The 14769-nt window shown below is 40.4% G+C and overlaps 1 protein-coding gene across 1 annotated transcript; it reads right to left on the bottom strand.

Moving 5' to 3' along the window:
- Positions 1-404: 404 nt before the first annotated feature.
- LOC141296271 (NACHT, LRR and PYD domains-containing protein 3-like) lies at positions 405-12629 on the bottom strand. The gene is made up of 9 exons (XM_073827535.1): positions 12193-12629; positions 7130-7291; positions 6773-6922; positions 5171-6503; positions 4590-5107; positions 4022-4192; positions 2251-2412; positions 1043-1089; positions 405-937 (listed from the first exon to the last, which is right to left on the bottom strand). Exons 1-9 carry the CDS (start codon positions 12627-12629, stop codon positions 405-407), a joined length of 3513 nt encoding a protein of 1170 aa, XP_073683636.1.
- Positions 12630-14769: the final 2140 nt, after the last annotated feature.

Below are 14769 nucleotides of genomic sequence, written 5' to 3'. Positions count from 1 at the left end.
TGATCCTTCAGAAATAATTCTAATATACCGATTTGCTGTTTAATAAACATTTCTTTGTGAGAAAAACGTTTGGTCATCATATTCTTAAAATTTCTATTAAATGGCTATGAGGATTTGGAAGCAACAGGGAAATTATCCCCCTACAATATGTTGAGCTCAAGACTAAGCTAATCAAGCTAATCACTGAATGTTTTCGAGCACTGAGTCCCACAAAGACTAAATCTGGCATGAGTTTGATCCACTGCTCCAGAGCCTGTAATGAAGTGTGTTTAGAAGATGAGCTCTGACCAACCAATATTAGAATAGAGAAAGAGTTTACAGCTGTGTGAGTTAAAGACAAATAGTGTGCTTCTTTTTCTCATCTGTGTGTTTCTGAGTTGATTCTCACAGAAAGTGATTTAATCTCACACAGACACAGACACAGAACTACCAGAATGACAAACCCTAAATCCAGCATAGAGGGGTTCAGTGAATGTGGTGTTGAATGTGTGTAAGTGTGTGAGTGTGTCTGTGTCAGAGACACTGTAGAAGGACAGACGACCGGCCGACCAGTCCAGATACACTCCTACTTTGTTAGATCGACGTGTAGGTGGAGGCATGACTGTTTTCTTATTATTGTGTCTGACAAAGAATTTGTAATTATTCCAAATCAGACTCCAGGACTTTTCATTGTATCCAAACCTACAGTCATCATTCTTTCCTTTGCGGTTGATTCCTTTATATGTCACTGAAATATCAGGCTTCCCGTTCCATTCAGCCTCCCAGTAACAGCGTCCAGTCAGGCCCTCTCTACACAGAACCTGAGGAAATCTCTCAAATCTCTCTGGATGATCGGGATACGGCTGCTTCTTTTTGACATGTTCTACCTTTCTGTTACTCTCGGACAGAGAGAGACATGTGTTTGCCGTGTTTAAATCCAGTGTGAGATTGCAGATATCTGAGAACAAAATGAGATATTATAACATTAATAACACAACAAAAATCAAAGATTGTGTGTGTGTGTGTGTGTGTGTGTGTGTGTGTGTGAGATAGAGAAACTTACATTTTTGTATTCCTGCAACAATCCTGAACTCTCCTCCATGATCCACACTATAAAAAAACAAAACGTCAAATTCATTTTGAATGATAATGAAAATTTGACAAAAAACTGGTGTCAGAAACAGTGCAAACTTTCATATTTTTTTATTTAATATTTGGAAAATTAATCATAAAAAAGCTTTTTTTACTCAAAAAATGATGTGCCTGCTTTCAGATAAATGAGACTTATGATTAATCAGATGCAAATAAAAATAAAAACCAGTCCTAAGTGAAAAAAAAAAGTTGACAAAAAATTTGAATCCAATATTTGGTGTTAATATAGTGAGAGATTTATAAGCCGTTGTTTGGAGTCTGATCATTTTTGACCGGGAACACCACAAGTGTGACTTTTTGCAATTTTGTACAAAATAAAACCATTTAAAAGTAAACTTCCTGATTAAACATTAAATAACACTAGTGTGAAAAATGGTGCAAATTTTCATAATTTTTATCTCATATTGTGAAAATTATTCATAAAATCATTTTTGACCGGGATCACCACAAGTGTGACTAGGTGAATAAAAACCCCCACAAAGAATTACTAAAATAAAAGAAAAGCACATGTACCCTATGTAAACAAAGTCAGTAAATTTGAGTCCAATGCGATAACGTTTATGATAACGTGCCTAATTTTTAGCAAAAAGATTTATCTTCTTTGGGACATTTTGACCCAAACACAAGTAGAGAGTTAATGCACTTTATCTGTGCGGAAGTAATGCTGAAGTCCAACTAAAGATATACTTAAGTGTATTTGATTGTGACAAAGTGGAACTATTGCAAGTATACTTCAGGTACACTTTAAATATTTTGCATTTAATGACAGATATTATTTAAAGATCATACTTCCCTCTTCAATAGTGACATTAACATATTTAACGCTTACGAAATTTGTATTGTGCACAAGAAGTACTTCAAATAAAGTTTAATTACAGCTTTTATATCAGTAAGTCTCTGCGATATGTCAGTAAATATGTGAATAGACTTGAACTATACATATTATAAAATAAATGCATTTTAAATCTATATTTTTACTAGGGAATAGACTTTCAAAATGAGTTAATTATTTACTTATTCATTTCAAATTTATGGCCGGTAGTGTACATTTGAGTTTTCAGTGACTTATATATGTGCTACAAACACACATGACAGGATGTTTGTTAGTGCTGAACATACTTGAGTTTGTCCAGTCTGTAGTTTGGATCAGAGAGCAGCTTGACCAGTGATTGTCCTGGGTGATTGTAGCTCAGATCCAGCTCTCTCAGATGTGAAGGGTTTGAACTGAGAGCTGAAGCCAGAAAACGACAGCCTTCCTCTGTCACCATACAGGCAGATAATCTACAAACACACACACAAACACTTAACATCACCCTGGAGATCATATTAAACTGATTCACACATAGAAGTATTCCGATTCCTGTCATTTTGCTGGATTCAAATTATCTATTAAAGTAATTTTTATCTACAGATCACTGATTACAGATTTGCTTCTGATAGAGTAACCAGTCCCATACGAAAAAGACGTTTAAGTGTGCTATTAGTATACTTCTTTTCAAACTAAAAATAGGAAAGTATACTTTCAGTCTACTTCTTATGTACTTCTCAGAAATGTGCTTTATATACTTCTCAGAAATATATTTAAAATCACATTACGTGACTTATACTTAGAAAAAGTGAAAATTTATTTGAGCTATACTTCTGAGAATCCGTGTTTTCATTGTTATATGCTTAGGGTGCTATTAAACATCTTCTGTACAGAATTACCAAAACACAAGTGAAGAAGAAACCGAAACAACAGATCTAACACAATCGTCAGACATAAAACAGCATTAAAACAATAGATATGTAAAACTGTATAACATTACAGAATAAAATGTAGACCCATGAAGAGGTAATAATGACTGTCAAGCTTTGGGGTGTTGATCGACTCATTTATGTTTTGATTATGAACTATCTTTTTTAGTTTTTTGTTCAAAATGCTGTGTATTTATTTATTTATTTATAATGCATAAAGCTAGATTAAATGTTTTTTTTTTTTTCAAGCAGATACCCTGTTCTTTCTTTTGATATTTTGTATGTTCAGATATATGCATATAACAAAATACAAACAAATTAATACCTAAATAGGGACATAGTAGTATACTTAAAGTATGATGTAAAGTCCACTTAAAGCAAACTTATAGGCCTACTTGCAGTATAAAACTACTAAACTAGTAGTTTTCTGAGACTATACGTCAAAGTGTACTAAAAATGAAAAATAATAATAAAGCATTTAACTAGAAAACTATAAGTATACCTATAAGTTCACTTTTAGTATACTTGCAGTATACAAACTAAAAACATAGATGTAAAGTTATTCTGTTTTACTTAAAAGTAGACTTTTATATACTAGAACGTGGGCCGATTTAGTCCCATGGAGTAATGAAATAGTACACTTAAAAGTATACTACTAGTACACTGATATTTGTACACTTACTACATAAAGTATACTTAAAAAGTATACTTGAACTTTACTAAAATATACTTAATAAAATAAAATAGAAGTATACTTCTTTTTGGTAAGGGATGTGATTAGTGTTTTACTCAGTTTCTCAGTGTTGATTAAGCAATATCTCGTCAGATCTCAGTACCAGTCTTCATATCAGAATAAACTTAATCAGTGAATAAATCATTTTCAAAATAACCAAAAAATTGATTAAAACACCAGGCTAAAGCAAACACAACACAACACAACACACACTGGGGTCTGCTGTAGGGCCACTAAGCAATTCTTAGGCATGGTAGAACATGTACTTCACATTGCCAGGAAGTTGAACCCTCAAATGAAACCGTGTTCTGGTTTGGCAGTCTAGTGCTCAGGGTACAAACGTGAACGTTCCTCTCGGTCCTCCCAGTCTGAAAAAAGGCCAGGTCAAAGGGTAACTGGACCTTTTGAGGTGTTTATTACCTCAGTACGTTGAGATGACAGTTTGAACTCTTCAGTCCATCAGACAGAAGCTTCACTCCTGAATCTTGCAGGTCATTGTGACTCAGGTCCAGCTCTATCAGTGAGGAGCTTGATTGTAGAGATGAAGACAAACTTTCACAGCACTGACCAGTAAGACTACAGTCAGCAAGTCTAAAACACAGGAGGGTATATAATTTAATATAAGGGAGATGATGGGCCAAAAATATGTTCTATTCTAATCATTGATCACATGACTAATATTCTGTTTTTCATCATGAAATGAACTCTGAACCCTTTGTAGGCTCTCTACGATAACAGACCTGGAAGTATTACATAGCATTGTGTTTGCTAAAAAATAACTTGACACTTCAGAATAAATGTCAGCCAGTCAGATATGCAGTGAAGCACTTTAACATAATGTATTTCAGCTTCTGATTTCCTTTAAATTATTGTCATGACAAAGAAAAAGGTGTCATCATTTGATTCTTAATTTGAATTACAATGTTACTATGCCCCAACAAAACAGACACATTCAGTTTTATCTCCAATCACATCAATTAATACTCACAGAGCTTTTCTGCAGTTCACTACAGCTGGTATCAGTCTCCTTCTCCCCTCATCTGATGTGTTGTATTTCTTCAGATCAAACTCATCCAGCACCTCCTCTGATATCTGCAGCACGTAGGTGATTGCTGAGCAGTGAGATGCAGAGAATTGATTCGCTGAGTAATTTTCAGATTTCACAAACTTCTGAATCTCTGTGAACAGAGTATGATCCTTCATTTCCAGCAGACAGAGAAAAAGATTGATGCATCTCTCAACTGAGAGATGTTGACTTCTCATATAAAAACTATCCCTCTTGATTCTGTTTTGAATGTACCATGTTGCACTTAAAACCCCTGAGCTGTTCACTGTGCGTGTCAGTAGATCCCGTAGGAGTCTCTGATTGGACTCCAGTGTGATGCCTAAAAGGAACCGCAGGAAAAGATCCAGGTGTCCATTATTACTCTTTAAAGATTCATCAACAGCTGCTTGTAGTAGCTCATCTAGAGAGATTTTAATACCATACAGGTGATATTCTTCCAGCTGAATAGTTCCACACATCCCTGCATGCGTCGATATAAACCCCAAATTATGTAGAATCGATACCAGTGATTTCTCATTCTCAACTACATGTGTGTATAACACATAGAAAGCAGCCAGAAACTCCTGAAAGCTCAGATGTATGAAGCAATAGACTTTCCTCTGATGAATCACAGATTCCTGCTTAAAGATCTCAGTGCAAATCCCAGAATATACTGAGGCATCAGTCACATCTATACCGCTCTTTTTCAGGTCCTCCTCATAGAACATCACATTGCCCTTCATCAGCTGATTGAAAGCCAGTTCAGCAAGTTTTACGATCATGTCTCTGTTGGAATCCAGGAGTTTCTTTGTATTTCTCTCATCATACTTCTGATTCCTCAAGTTGATCTGAGTCAGCAGGAAGTGGATGTACATTTCAGTCAGAGTCTGAGGGATTTCTGCACTGTCATTTTGTTTCAGGAGGTTTTGAAGCACCGTGGCTGAGATCCAGCAGAAGACGGGAATGTGACACATGATGTTTAGGCTTCTAGTTTTTTTAATGTGTGAGATGATTCTGCTGGCTTGATGCTCATCACTGATTCTCTTTCTAAAATATTCCTCTTTCTGAGGCTCATTGAATCCCTGAATTTCTGTCATACGGTTGATGTATTTTGAGGGGATCTGATTGGCTGCTGCTGGTCTGGAGGTGATCCAGATGAGAGCAGAAGGAAGCAGCTCTCCTCTGATCAGGTTTGACATCAACACACCCACTGATGAAGACTTATTCACATCACAGACTCTCTGATTGTCTGAAAACCATTTTAATTGTGTAATTCTACTTTCATCCAAACCATCAAAGATGAACACAACTTTACATGCCTCATAAATTTCTGAGTCTAGATCTTGAAGTTCAGGATGAAAGTCCAGCAGAAGTCTGTGAAGACTGTACTGGTGATCTTTAATCAAGTTCAGCTCTCGAAATGGAAGCACAAACATGAAATCCACATCCTGATTGGCTTTTCCCTCGGTCCAGTCCAGAATGAACTTCTGCACAGAGACTGTTTTTCCAATTCCAGCGATGCCTTTAGTAAGAACAGTCTTGATTTTGTCTTTCTCCTCACATCCTGGTTCATGTAAGGGTTTGAAGATGTCATTGCAGTAGATTGGAGTGTCTTGTGTTTTTGTTTTTCTCTCCATCTGTAAAACCTCATGTTCTTCATTCACCCCTTCACTCTCTCCCTCTATGATGTAGAGCTGTGTGTAGATTCTGTTCAGGAGGGTTCGATTCTCTTCTACTTTGATTCCCTCAAATAATCTCTCATACTTGTTCTTCATGCTGGTTTTGTGTTGGTCTTTGACTCTCTTTATGAGGGTCTGACTGTTAGAGTCAGTGCAGGTAAGACGCGGAGTCACTGATCTGATCACATCATAAAATAATATAAAAATAAATAATATATAATATAATAGGTTTTTAATGCATTTTTGACAAAACCGCAAATTAATTCAGATCTGAATTCATTAAAATCTTTTTAAAGGTTTTGAAATAGAACAAAAACTGACAGGAAAGTATCAAATTCTAAGATCTGATTTTAAAAGTGTTATCAGATTTAACATGCCTATAGATAGATTAAACATGCTGTTAACATTGCATAAAGAAGGAAAGACAACGCTCAAGCTGATACTCACTCAGAGTTAGACGTCTTTCTTTCAGCACTGAGATTAGGAGGGATCCCTATGGACCAGTCACTCTTCATAGACACACAGCTGGGTTCTGGAGATGCTGGTTTACTTATCTGACCAGAAACCTCCTCTTTTCTCATTCTACAGTTAGCACAACTGACACACAAAACATATACAATATACTTCATTTAGGACCACAATCATCAAATGTAAATACTTAGTGAAAATCTAAAGCTGCTCTTTCAGCATTGGTAATATTGTGGTGGTCTGGTCACCCATCTATGCAGTCACACTTACAGGAAGAACGAGAGGTACTGTAACAAATGGCTACAAGGATGTCCCAATCAATAATAGTGTACTCACCCAAGTTCAGAGGTCCTTGTTCTAGCGCTGATATTAGGAGGGACCCCTATGGACCAGCAGCTCCTCATAGACACACAGCTGGGTTCTGGGGATGCTGCTTTCTTTGTGCAAAAATCCTCCTCCTCTACACTCTTCTTACAGCGACTCATTTTATAAGCAGTGCTATTGAAATATGTACAACTAACATTTTTAGACATTTTTATGACTAAAGAATAAATATGAATTCAGAATAAAGCACGATGGTCAGCACAATACACTTTACACTTTACAACTTTATTAGTCCCACAAGGGGCAATTGAAAAGGGGCAGTAACATCACCACACATTTGATAAATCACAATACATGCACACTACAAGAAAAGATACAAAGTTCACAACCCATCATGCTTGTCTTAATTCCATAAAAAATACCATTGTGGAATTCAACAAAAATAAATAAATAAATAAACAATAAACTCTGCTAAGACTTTAAATTATACAAACGAATAGCCTCTGGAATAAAACTAAATTTATATCTATTAGATGAGCATTTAATGCTCCTAAATCTTCTGCCAGAAGGCATTATTTCAAAGTACACCTTCAGGGGATGAGAATCATCTCCCATGATACTTTGGGTTTTCCTTAGCATTTGTTGCTCATAGAATTCTGCTAGACTCCGCAAAGGTACACCAATGATTTTTGAGCAAGTCCTAACTACAGCCTGCAGACAATTTTTATTCTTTAGGGAAAGAGATGAATACCAACATAAAAAAGAAAAACTCAAAATACTCTCAATGAAAGTTGTGTAAAATATTATCAGTATGTTTCTTTGTACACCAAAAGAATTCAGTTTTCTGAGAGCATACATTCTTTGATGCACTCTCTTAGTAATAGCCTCCGTATTCTGCTGGAATTTTAAAGTGGAATCAAAGAAAGTTCCAAGATTCCTGTACCCGTTCAACTACCTTTCCATCGAAATACACAGGTTTTACCTCTGCAGAAGCTTTTCTAAAATCAATTACCATCTCTTTCGTTTTATCAATATTCAGCTTCTTTACACCACTTAAAAAACTCATTATGATCACTACTGTCATCACAATCTGCATTCGTTAATAAGGATAAAAAAACTGTGTCATCAGCATATTTAATTACATGACATTTGTCCTTAATGCTACGACATGCATTTGTGTATAGTATAAAAAGAATTGACGACAGTACACATCCTTGCGGAGATCCAGTTGACGTAACAAGCGTGTCAGACAATATTCCATTCAGCATGACTCTCTGCTGCCTACATGTTAAAAAGTCCAAAATCCATAAAACCAAACGGTGACTCACTCAATTCACATATAAGTTTCTTTGGTAAAATGATAGGATTCATTGTGTTGAATGCAGAATAAAACGCAGAAGAAAAAAAGAAAGAAATGTATAGAATACAGAATACAGTCAAAATGACTGTCAGGAATAAAAGATTATTTCAAAAACACTGATATAACGCATTTTTACATGGGAGTTCACATATATCTGTGACCACAAAACCAAACTGTATTTTTGTCAGTTTGGTATGAAAGGTTATTGTGAGAAAGAAAAACTAACTATATAATATAAATAGTAAAAAAAAAAAGACTGACATTAGATTTACAACCTACCTCTGTCTCAACAATGAAGAACAACAAGCACAAACTCCATTCAGTTCAATCCATTCTGTCTTTAGATAGTAGAATTAACTAAGTTTCTCAAACTCTTTCACAAACAGCTTTCCTGTCTTAATGTTGTTCATGTTCCTTTCACATGCGGGTCTGTTGAAATAGCGTCACTTTCGTTAAACTGGTTCGGCTGGTTTACATTTTACCTGTAAATATCAGCTGTTGGGTAAACCCCCTGTAGCCTACACTGTAAACAAAATCTGTAGAAATTACAGTATTACTGGCAGCTGGTTGCCAGTAACTTACTGTAGATTTTAATTTATGCTATTTACTGGCAACAGTTTGTTCAAAGTTAATTGAACATTAAACATTAACAAGTCTTTATCTTTACAGAATAAAACTAAAATAACAGCCTCATGCAAAGCATTCTGGGAACCAAAATCTGAAGGAAAAAAACAGAAAAAGGTTGATGAAGGTTTCTGGTTCCCAGAATGCTTTGCAGTAGGTTGTTATTTTATAGTTTTATTCTGTAAAGACAAAGACTTGTTAATGTTTAATGTTCATTTAACTTTGAACAAACTGTTGCCAGTAAATAACATAAATTAAAAATCTACAGTAAGTTACTGGCAACCAGCTGCAGAACTACAGCAAATTTTTTACAGTGTACAGGTGAAGCAGTTTTCTTCATTTTTGAATATGTTCACATCTAATCCAAATGCCCTCACTTTATCTGTACTAAGGTGCCAATAACATGCCTTAAAATAGGCTACAAAAACACTAAATAGAGACTACCTATCTTTTACAGAAAACATCAACAAGCACTGGGGTGATATTTCATTACCACATTTCATTATTAAATTATGTTCCTCACAAGTTACATATATTATGTATTTATAATAAGTCTTTCATTTGTTTAATAATGACGTTTTAACTGACATTAGCCGGTAACACACCGAACGAGAAGCAGGTGACAAAGACCTCTTACGAGATAAATGTAGTGCACTGGATTCACACACTCATTTGACCTACAACTATCCATCTATCATGATACTAATATCGATATATGAGATACATGTACCATAAACAGCGAAATGAAAACTCATCACCAAACACCAATGACTTGTACATACACTATATGGACAAAAGTATTGGGACACCTCATTCTTTAGAATGGAAAAAAGCACTTTTTCATCATGACTGTGGCAACAAAGATGGAAACATAATTAATGTATTTAAAAATTGTATTGCCATCCCTGTTGCAACCGTTTTGGAAGTGTCTAAAATGATTGTCATCGGTGAAGTTATTGGTGTTTGGTAATGAGTTTTTGGCTAAAGGTCTGCATTTAAAGTCACACCAGAAGTGTTCAGCTGAAACTAGCACCTGGATTTATGCAGACCAGTCAAGTTCTTCCACACTGACTGAACCGATCATTTCTTTTTGAACCTTGTCTAATACGCAGAGGTATTGTCATGTTAGAATAGAAAAAGGCCCTGTCCAAACTGTTGCTATAAAATTAGAAGCACCCAATTCCTTAGAATATCATTATTGTAACAAACGGGACGACTGAGAGTGAGGATCCATATGCAAGGCTTTATTAACAGACGTGGTCAGACAGGCAAGGTCGAAAACACCAGCAAACAGCAACAAAGACAATCCAAGAGCGTAATCCAATAAACAGGCGAGGGTCGAAATCCAAGTGGGCAGTCCAAAGTGACAACAGAAAACAAACGAAGAAACAAAACAAGAAACAAGGCTAAACTAAGACTGAACTAAAACTAGGAAACAAGACCGGAATAAACTATGAAACTAGGAAACCTGGAACTAGGGAAAACGCTTGGTAATGTCGCAAGGAGCAAAACAATACTTCGCGGTGTTTAAGTGTGTTGAGCTGGCTTTTATGGCTGACAAACAGGAAGCTACCATAGAGGCAGCAGAGGGAGCAGCAACAGTCAGTGTGGGTAAGAGCTCCCTCTGCTGGCCTGGTGTAACATAGCCCCCCCCCCCCCCAAGGAGCGGCTTCCAGACGCTCCAAAAAACAACAGGAAGAAACAGTCCAGGGGAGCGGTGGGGGGGCCAGGAGACTGAGGCAGAACAGGTTGGGCAAAGGCCCTCCAGAACAGAGCTGGAGGCAGAGCAGTCCTCCGAGGTGGAGCAAGAGGCTTAGGAGCCCTCCAGGGCGGAGCAGGAGGCTTCGTGACCCTCCGGGGCAGAGCTGGAGGCGTAGAAGCCCTCCAGGGCGGAGCTGGAGGCGGAGCAAGAGGCTTAGGAGCCCTCCAGGGCGGAGCAGGAGGCGGAGCAGCCCTCCGGGGTGGAGCAGGAGGCTTAGCGGCCCTCCGGAGCGGAGCAGGAGGCGGAGCGGCCCTCCGGGGCGGAGTAGGAGGCGCAGAAACCCTCCAGGGCGAAACAGGAGGCGCAGAAGCCCTCCAGGGCGGAACAGGAGGCGCAGGAGCCCTCCAGGGCGGAACAGGAGGCGCAGGAGCCCTCCAGGGCGGAGTAGGAGGCGCAGGAGCCCTCCAGGGCGGAGCAGGAGGCGCAGGAGCCCTCCAGGGCGGAGCAGGAGGCGCAGGAGCCCTCCAGGGCGGAGCAGGAGGCCGCATCATGGACTGGGACCTGGGGAGAGTAGGGACAGAGGAGGCAGACAGAACAAGGAGAGAGGTAGAGAGTTCATGGGGGAACGTGGCCTCCATAGCCGTGACTAGGCAGACGAGAACTTCAGGTACGGCTTTCGTGGCTGTTACTGGGCAGACAGAGACTTCTGGAACGGCCCCAAAAGCCGAGACAGAGATGACAGGGAACCTAGGCCGTACAGGCAGAGCAGGGAGTCCTGGCGGAGCAGACAGAGCAAGGAATCTTGGCGGAGCAGACAGAGCAAGGAGTCTTGGCGGAACAGGCAGAGCCAGGAACCTTGGCGGAGCAGGTAGAGCAGGGAACCCTGGTGGTGCTGGCAGAGCAGGGAGCATAGGCGGTGCAGGCAGAGCGTGAAGCCTTGGCGGTGCAGGCAGAGCGTGAAGCCTTGGCGGAGCGGGCAGAGCGTGAAGTTCCGCTATGCACGCCACCTCCGAAAGAGGTATAGGCGCAGCGGACATGCGTGCAGATGAAGCCTCCAGAGCAAACTTGTGGACAGACTCATGGGCAGAAGAGGCCACTGGGGCGCAGTGTACAGCCCACACACTCAAAATGGCGATTGCCACAACAGGTAATGCAGTTGGCAGAGGAATGCCCTCCGGGTCAGTGGGCGTGAGGCTTGGGAGCGTTGGCTCTGCGTGACTTGGGGGCGTTGGCTCTGCATGGCTTGGGAGCGTTGGCTCTGCATGGCTTGGGAGCGTTGGCTCTGCATGACTTGGGAGCGTTGGCTCTGCATGACTTGGGAGCGTTGGCTCTGAACTCTCGGGGGAGACGTGACTTGGCCTTGGAGGATCAGCTGTGACTTGACCTGACTCAAGAAGAGCTGCTTGGTTTGACTCAGCAGGAATAGCAGCTGTGACATGGCTTGACTTGGCAGAAACAACAGCTGGGGTGGATTCGAGAGAAGCAGACATGACGCTAACTGGCTGTGGTCTTATTGACATGACGTGAGCGGGCTCTGGCTTGGCAGACGTGACATTGGCAGTAGCTGGCTTGGCTGTCGTAGCATTAGCAGTCACTAGTTTGGCTGGCGTGGTGTTGGCAGATGCTGGCTTAACTGAAGTGGCCTCAGCGGATGCTGGCCTGGCTGACGTGGAGTTAGCAGGCGCTGGCTGTAAGAGACTGACTGTTCGTACTGACAGCAGTGGTGGGTCCTCCAAACTGGATATTAGTCTCTGATAGGCCATGGAAGGGTGAGAGGCTGATGCTGTAGCCACCATGTTGATGACAGACTCAGGTATGGCGGCCATCTTGCGTGCAGGTTCAGGCGTGGCGGCCACTTTGTGTGCAAGCTTGGGCGTGGCGGCCATCTTGGGTTCAGACTCTGGAGTGGCGGCAGCCATCTTGTGAGCAGGTTCAGGAAAGGCGGCCATCTTGTGAGCAGGGTCTGGAAGAGCGGCCATCTTGCGAACAGGATCTGGAAGGGCGGCCATTTTGGGTGCAGACTCAGGAAAGGCGGCCATCTTATGAACGGGCTCAGGAGGGACAGCCATCTGGTGAACAGGCTTGGGGATGGTGGCCATCTTGTGAACGGGCTTGGGGGTGGCAGCCATCTTGCGAGAGAACTTGGGCGTGGTAGTCCTCTTGTGAGCTGGGTCCAATAGGGCGGCCATCTTGAACGCAGACTCAGGAAGAATAGTCATCCTGTGAGCAGGTTCTGGAAAGGCAGCCATCTTGTGAACAGGCTTTGAAATGGCGGCCATATTGACAGGCTTTGAGATGGTGGCCATCTCGTGAACAGGTTCTGGATGGGCAGCCATCTTGTGAACAGGGTCAGGAAGGGCAGCCATCTTGTAAACGGGCTCTGGAAAGGCAGCCATCTTATGAACAGGCTTTGAGATGGTGGCCATCTTGGGAACTGTCTCTGGAAGGGTGGCCATCTTGTGAGCAGACTCGGGAAGGACGGCCATCTTGTTCGGGGATGCAGGCACGGCGGCCATCTTGTGAACTGACTCTAGGCTGGCAGATATCTTGTGCTGAGGCTCTGGGCTAGTAGACATCTTACGCTGTGGCTCTGAGCTAGCAGACATCTTGTGCTGTGGCCTTAGGCTGGCAGACATCTTGTGCTGAGGCTCAGGGCTAGCAGACATCTTGTGCTGTGGCTCTTTTAAAACATCCACAGTTAACGGAGAGCCACATAGCAACAACGCATACTGCATATAGTCCTCCAATGAACATTTAAATTCCCCTCCAGGCAACAGTGATTTAGTGGGTTCATTAAGTCCAAAGCGGAATATGTCCTTAAGCCACACTTCATCATAAAAAGGTATTTGAAGTGAAAACTTACAAAACAGTTGAGTATATTCCTCGATGGGTAGCTGTGCTTGTTGCAGCTGAAGTAGTTGGTCGACTGGGTCCATGATTGAGCTGGTAGTGAATAAAGCCGCTGGATCCGGGTGTGGCGAAGTATTCTGTAACAAACGGGACGACTGAGAGTGAGGATCCATATGAAAGGCTTTATTAACAGACATGGTAAGACAGGCAAGGTCGAAAACACCAGCAAACAGCAACAACAAAGACAATCCAAGAGCGTAATCCAATAAACAGGCGAGGGTCGAAATCCAAGTGGGCAGTCCAAAGTGACAACACAAAACAAACGAAGAAACAAGGCTAAACTAAGACTGAACTAATACTAGGAAACAAGACCGGAATGAACTAGGGAAAACGCTTGGTAATGTCGCAAGGAGCAAAACAATACTTTGCGGTGTTTAAGTGTGTTGAGCTGGCTTTTATGGCTGACAAACAGGAAGCTACCATAGAGGCAGCAGAGGGAGCAGCAACAGTCAGTGTGGGTAAGAGCTCCCTCTGCTGGCCTGGTGTAACAATTATATGCTTAAACATTTAGATTTGCACTCATAGAAATTACTGAAGTAGTCAAACCTGTTCATTAGAAGGGGGTGTCCCAATACTTTTGGCAATAAAGTGTAATTCAAATGTAATTTATTCCTGTGCTGGAAAGCTGAATATTCAGTGTCACAAGATCATTCAGAAATCATTCTAGAAAGCTGATTTGCTGATCAAGATTTTTTTTATTTATTATTATCAATGTTCAAAACAGTTTTTTTTGTGGAAACTGTGATACATTTGTTCTATTCTATGATGAATACAAAGTTCACTATTTAGTTGAAATTGTTTTTTTAAATGTAAAAATCCAGTCACTTTTACTTAAATTAATGCATCTTTGCAGAATAAAATAAATATCAATTTAAATAAAAAATAAACAAATAATGCCAGACTTTTGAACAGTAGTGCATATAACATAAAGAATAAATAATAGAAACATATCCTTAATGAAAAAAGACAAGCAATCTTATACAGTTCACACATTACATCAGATACATGCTGTAACAGATAAACGACACTTAATCACAGATTAATACATTTACAACT

The sequence above is a fragment of the Garra rufa genome, chromosome 21 (genome assembly GCF_049309525.1).
Source record: "Garra rufa chromosome 21, GarRuf1.0, whole genome shotgun sequence".
NCBI classification, from domain to species: Eukaryota; Metazoa; Chordata; class Actinopteri; order Cypriniformes; family Cyprinidae; genus Garra; species Garra rufa.
This window is presented reverse-complemented; position numbering and strand designations above follow the sequence as displayed.

Coding starts and splice junctions, on each gene's coding strand:
- LOC141296271 (XM_073827535.1), bottom strand. CDS start 12,629: ATGGCCGCCATACCTGAGTCTGTCATCAACATGGTGGCTACAGCATCA. Junction 6,923..7,129: donor ACAAGGACCTCTGAACTTGG/GTGAGTACACTA, acceptor TTTGTGTGTCAG/TTGTGCTAACTGTAGAATGA. Junction 5,108..5,170: donor TTGAGAATGAGAAATCACTG/GTATCGATTCTA, acceptor GGAACTATTCAG/CTGGAAGAATATCACCTGTA.